This window comes from Cordyceps fumosorosea (assembly GCF_001636725.1).
Source record: "Cordyceps fumosorosea ARSEF 2679 chromosome Unknown scaffold_86, whole genome shotgun sequence".
NCBI lineage: Eukaryota > Fungi > Ascomycota > Sordariomycetes > Hypocreales > Cordycipitaceae > Cordyceps > Cordyceps fumosorosea.
Genome location: NW_017387386.1, coordinates 22,051 through 28,050, shown reverse-complemented (window position 1 = coordinate 28,050; position 6,000 = coordinate 22,051). Strand labels below are relative to the sequence as shown.

Genomic DNA, 6,000 nt, shown 5'->3' with positions numbered 1-6,000 from the left:
GAAATACGGCATTCAATCAGTTTCTGCCCATGTAGTCTCATTCTTGCGGAAGGAAGAAAATGGTACAGGGTACCAGACAACTCTAGCTGCGCCAGATCAGGATCCACCATTTCTTTAATAAAAGTTAACTAGCAAAAGAGTGACACTTAAAACGCCTTTCTCTGTACATCCCAGTTCAGTGTTCCCACGCTACTCAGTTCTTGTACAAAGGAGGGCGAAACGAATGTCACACTTTTAGTTCAGCAAGAATAGTAGTGGTAGCCATTTTAGCCTGCTGCGTAGCGCCGCCATATACCCATTAGGTACCCCAAACTCTTTAGTGGGGCTAACCGGCCATTGAACTCGGCCATCGATTTGCCTTATATGCACCAGTTGTTGCTCTATTACGACAGACTAAGCTTCTAGCGATAGAGCTAAACTCCTCTTTTTATTATGAGCTTTTTCCTGCCGAGGATTACGGTAATACATCAGTTTCTGCCCCTTTAGTCTTATTCTTGCCTCAGTAAAAAACAGTCCAGCGTAACCTAATAACTTTAGCGGCCAGATCAAGATCCACCATCTTTCAATAAGCAAACTAGCAAAAGAGTGACACTTGAAACGCCGTCCTCAGTAGGTACTGGACACGTCAGAGTTCACCAATAAAGTTCCCTCGGTCCTTCTTTCTCTTTTCCTTTTTCCTCTTTGGGAAAAAATGATTAGCCATTTCTGGTTGCCGCCTTCTGAACATTTTCATCAGCGCACCCTACCCCCGGTCAGGAAGTAGTCGCCCACGTCAGGCTGCACTTGCGCCAAAGTATGAAACGGCCAGTGGGTTGTATCACAGCGTCGGCAATAACCTGCTGATAGACTTGAAATAGCCATATATCGCTAGGTTGTTTTGGACTCTATGAAATAGCCCATTTATGACCCAGTGCATGGTCTTGTAGATAATTCGTGCCAGTGTGCAATGCTCCAAACATGGTCGCAATACCAGGGCAGAATGGTATGAATGCAGCAACTGGAAATCGCTTCACGCACCTTACATTTACAAAACACTACTGCTTGGTCGGCAAGAACAGAGCAGCCTGAACCGGTGCATCCAAAGTTCAGCTTCCGTCAACGTTTAAGGCTATTACGCATTGTAGCTTGTCAGCATTAGCTGCTGGGGTGGACGACTGCCCCGAAAGTCCAAAATAGCCTGTCAAAGATTTCTTGTCCGTAAATCAACTACCAGGCGAATGAAGTTATGGCGTTACAGTACTCCTGTCCAATCCAACCATTCCAAGATATTTAAAATGCCACCATTCCCGGAGCACAAGACACCTTCAGACCACTTTGTAATTTTAGCGTTGAAGATTATACGATGGATCCAGTTACCCCACCCAGGAGGCGTGATAGGACACGGGACAACCTGGTGAGAGCTATCCTTCGCACGCTTCGAAGATGCGACCAGCTCAGCCGCCGCTACAGCGCTGATGTCTATATACTCGTTCGGTGGAAGAATAAGCACTATGAGTATTGCTCTACGGATGAAGCAGCATTTCCGATCCCTTCAACGGACCTAGTAAGTGGAGTAAAAGAGTTATGCCACAATGGGAAACTAAGAGGCTTGAAGGACAAGGTCTATCCCCCTGTACTCAGGAGGACGCCAGGAGATTTTCGAGATGGGCATCTAAAACATGCAAATTGCTGAAAACGATAAAGCTTTGGGTATTGTACAGTATCCGTGACGAATTTCAGCTATTCTGTTATATATTTTTCTTTCGAAAACCATGGACGGCCGTGAGAAGATTCGGCTAGGATGTAGAGGATCGAAAATACAGTACTGTACGTACCAAACCAAACTCGTTATAGGTGTCGCTTGCATTTGGTCAATTTTAGTTACTTGGCGGGTAATTAGAGTCGCTATTTTTGGATCTCTAGGCAGCAGCCAAAATAGTATCCACTAAAGTTATTGTGCCAAACCGCGACACCCTCAACGATCCTTACTAATTCGCCAGCATCGGCTACATGAGGGAGGTGAACGGGCGGATGACGCAGCTTTTCCGGTCCGACCCTTGGACTTTGGATTCAGAATTGAAATTCAACCGCTGGCTAACTCTTTGGAGGACAAAGTTTACCCCCCCCCCCTCCCGGGCCGTCATGAGGAGTACGCCGCTGGATTTTCGAGATGCTGGCCTGAAATTTACAAGCGCAATGACTGGGAGCAGTTCAACACGCAAGGCCTCACTCAATTCTACCTGTACGAGTTTTCTCGCGCACTCAACTATGTATCTACCATTGACATAAATACCAAAAATATCAGAAGTGCGATTTGTTTACCGATGACGCAGTGACACCGCACACCGGCCAACAACACCAATTGCGCAAATGCGCCTAGCAACCCCACCTCTCTTAAAGACCAAATAAGGAAAAAGGAAACAGACAAGAAAAACCAACAAGCACTTGACCGCAGCAGAGAAGCGAGATCAAATGCAATGGAACTATGCTAGATACGAGGTCACGCAGTTCAAGCAAAACCCCATACCTCTGCATGACATGTCATATCCGCGCATCACTCTCTTCAGAAAGCATCCGAATGCCCTACTGGCGCGGTAACAGATTTGGTGAAACCTTGCCTTGCGCATGCAGACCTGTGATGCAGAAGATATTGCGCTTCTTGGCCAGCGACACGGACAAATTCCTCGAAAGGGCGAATAGCGCAAAGCGCCCGAACCGCAACTCTCCACATGCAAGGCGACTTGGTGCCACCATCGTTCAACTCCCATTCCAGAGACACATTTGCATTACTCCCTGGAGCCACCACTTTGATCTGGTTCATGACCCCGCTTACCTGAGAATAATCTAGCCACAGCTTTTCTGTCGGCCCACGAATGCCATGTGCATCGTCAAAGTCTTCCGAGTACCGAAGATATCCTGTGTAGACGCCGAGAAAGTCGCCCTTTTTTATAGTCATGATAGAGCACACAGAAAGAAAATTCTCGTCCTGAGGAACCAAAATAACATATATAGACTTGTTTCTGCCCGTACCTACCCCGGTGCAAAGATCGGGGATCCCCACCATGTCGTCGCTCAATGCCGACAGGGTTGACGTCGAATGAAAGGCGGCTTTTTCTTCAGCCGAGCACCAGCTACTTATGAAACCATTCCATGCCTTTTCCGGCATGTTGTTGAGTCTCTCTGCCACGTGATTCTTCGTTAGCCATAGATGTTCCGTAGAGTTCCCCTTGGCTTCTTCTACCGCTCGGGTCTCTAGATCCGCTATGTGCGGTCCATAAACCTTCTCCCATGAGAAAACCCTGTCGACCAGCGGGACGGTGTCGTGTTTGGGATTTTGTTCGCATATGTGGTCGAGTTCTCGAGTGCGGTAGAGAATGAGCTTATTGACGCCAGCTTTTCGCATATCGGAAAGACTTTTCCAAACGCGACGGCGCAGGCGCTGATTCTCAGAGCTCGTTCCGATGCCAGCCTGGTCCATGAATATCTTGCTCGCACGCTTTTCCAGCTGAGTGAACTCGTCACTGGGTCCTCCATGATTCTTCAAGGTCGATGAATCGAGATACTTTGCCTTCTTTACTATTATGTCCCAGTAAAAGGTTTCGTTGTATCGGACTTGCAGATCTTGACTGGCCGCCAGTGCTCTGCTCTTCTTAACCGCGTATACGGCCTGATCGTACTCGGGATCAACCATGTTACTCGCGTAACGTCGAATATTTTCCACTATGGTCGTCACTGTTGTTTCCCCAGATTTGTATCTCGCAAACTTGAAATTGACTTCAACGCAGTGCCGGAGTATCGTTTCCACAGCTCCGAGCGCCGCCGCGGAGCCAAAAAAATCCAGTACGGACGAAGTAACAGCGAAGGCATCAACAGAGTCAGCTGCACTAGGAGGCTGAGTGGTAATACTGACAGCTGCATTGCTGCTGCCCAAACTTTCCAATGGAATACTTCCCTCCATGACTGGTAGTTTTGCTGAGATAGCTTGGTCTGGCCCGGCCGTCTCCACAGCGACGGCTGTTGCGAGCACCGTGCCTCTTCGTAGCTTGTCATCTGCTAATACATTTGCGCCTGTTGTTGGCTCATTCGTATTTCTGCCGGCGGCAGACGGCTTACTCTGCGCCACTCTGCGCCTGTTTTTCTCTGGCCGACGATCTAATCCTGCGTAGTCGACCTGGCATCGCTTTGCAGCTCTGGTAAGCACTCGAGTAACACACGCAGGAGGCTCCTTCCCCCCGGCGCGGTGCATTGAATCCCGCACTGAGTTCTTAGCATTTGACACTGTGAATCGAACAGCAGACTTACCAAATTTGGAGATACCATTAACATGCTGTAGGGGAAGCTCCGTGTTTTGACTTCGTATCCCGACCAGAGCCAGCAACTCGCGAATCTTCCGTTCTGTCAGCGCACGTATTGCTTCATCCATGGTTAGTGGTGCGGGCTGAAAGCAGGACAGCGTTGGCTGTTCTATTAATACGCCTCTCCCCGGCGTTAGTGCCTTCTAGCACCATCCATACTTTCGCTTCATGACTCCACTACAAGGCCCACCATCGTTACCTCTTTACGAGAGTTACTCAACATAGCAAACCATTACCAAAGATGTTATCAGAGATCACGGTACGCAGGTGAGTACTATTAGCTTGTTCAAAGCTACTCGACTATGTTTCGTGTCACTACTCTTGGTCATTGAAAAAGGGTAGGCCAGCTCTGTTCACGGCCAACACTACATCTCCAGATCAGGGCTTCGCACGGCGCCACCGATGTCATCAGTGAATCGTTACTGCACTCCGCCACTGCGCCTGCGTCGACCGCGTCGAGCGTCCTGCAGGTGACATTTTATTGTTCGCAGGTTGTCTAGCATATTCGTAGCGCCTGCCTGGACCACAATGGAGAGCACTCCAGTATCCACTGGGAGGCCCACTATGGCCAGCCAGGTAATAATCGCCAACGCCCTTCTTGTTTGCTTTTGACTGACCGAGAACTGCGCGAATTTCGATCTCCAAAGTTACAGATAAACTTGATAACTATGTATTAATACTACACTTGCTTCTATAGTCTTATTATTATGTAGCAGCGCAGAAGAATTCGCAGTAACAGAGATAACTGCCCTGGAAAACCATGGCTTTACACTGATGGCCGCATTGCTGATGCCTGGGCTCATCGGACTAATTCTCCCCATTCTTGGTGATTAGGCTATCGCTCTGGACCAGTCTCCACAGCGACGACTGTTGCGCCAATCGCATCTAATCGCAAACTTGAAGTAAGGCACCACTATAGATCTACGTAACTTGACGGCTCTATGGGTTTGTCACGATCGCCGGCCAAGTGGGACCAAAAAGCCGTTGAACACCGACGGAGGTAAGAATGACACAAACAGGAAAGCAGCAACCACTGGTCGCCGGACCAGCGCGCGCTAACCGCCACCGACGCCATTACTGCCCTGTGCCTGCACCCCAAACTTGTGTTTGGGGCTGTGGCCGAACTAATGCCATCCTTGCAACGGACATATCATTGAGGCATCGACTGCGGACGTGACAGAAACGTTCAGCATATGCGTCGCACCTGCCTGGACCAATATTCCTCATATTTAATGAAGGTTATCGGGAACTGCCTACGCAGATGGAATAATGCGCTCAGTTCCAGCCTTGTGCTGTGCTGTTTGCCAATTGCCCACTTTACAGGTTGTTTGCGCTTGTCTTGTCACATTACGCTGATTGGCGTGCCTGAGCATTCCAGTATCCATTGGGAGACCCACCTGGACGAGGGCTCTGCATCCCCAGTGCCCCCGACATCTCTCAGCGCCGCCCGTGGCCAGGCATTCAAAGTGAGAGATCAACATGGCCCGCCACTAACTGCTGGGCACACTTGTCCAAACATTTTTAATGTAGCAATCGCCATCTTAAGTATTGTTTGGTGCATAATCAGATTCATCCCCTCACTTACACTGTAGAAGAAAAAAAGGTAGGCCCACTAGCCTGTTGCTTAGCATGATGGTGAATGACGCTCCTGAGCATGAGTGATTTG

At 49.0% G+C, this 6,000-nt stretch overlaps 1 protein-coding gene across 1 annotated transcript; it reads right to left on the bottom strand.

The window, feature by feature from the left end:
* Positions 1–2,542: 2,542 nt before the first annotated feature.
* ISF_09863 (hypothetical protein) lies at positions 2,543–4,402 on the bottom strand (the record flags this gene model as incomplete). Its single annotated transcript, XM_018853463.1, has 1 exon — positions 2,543–4,402. The coding sequence occupies one exon, from the start codon at positions 4,400–4,402 to the stop codon at positions 2,543–2,545; it is 1,860 nt and encodes a 619-aa protein (XP_018699356.1).
* Positions 4,403–6,000: the final 1,598 nt, after the last annotated feature.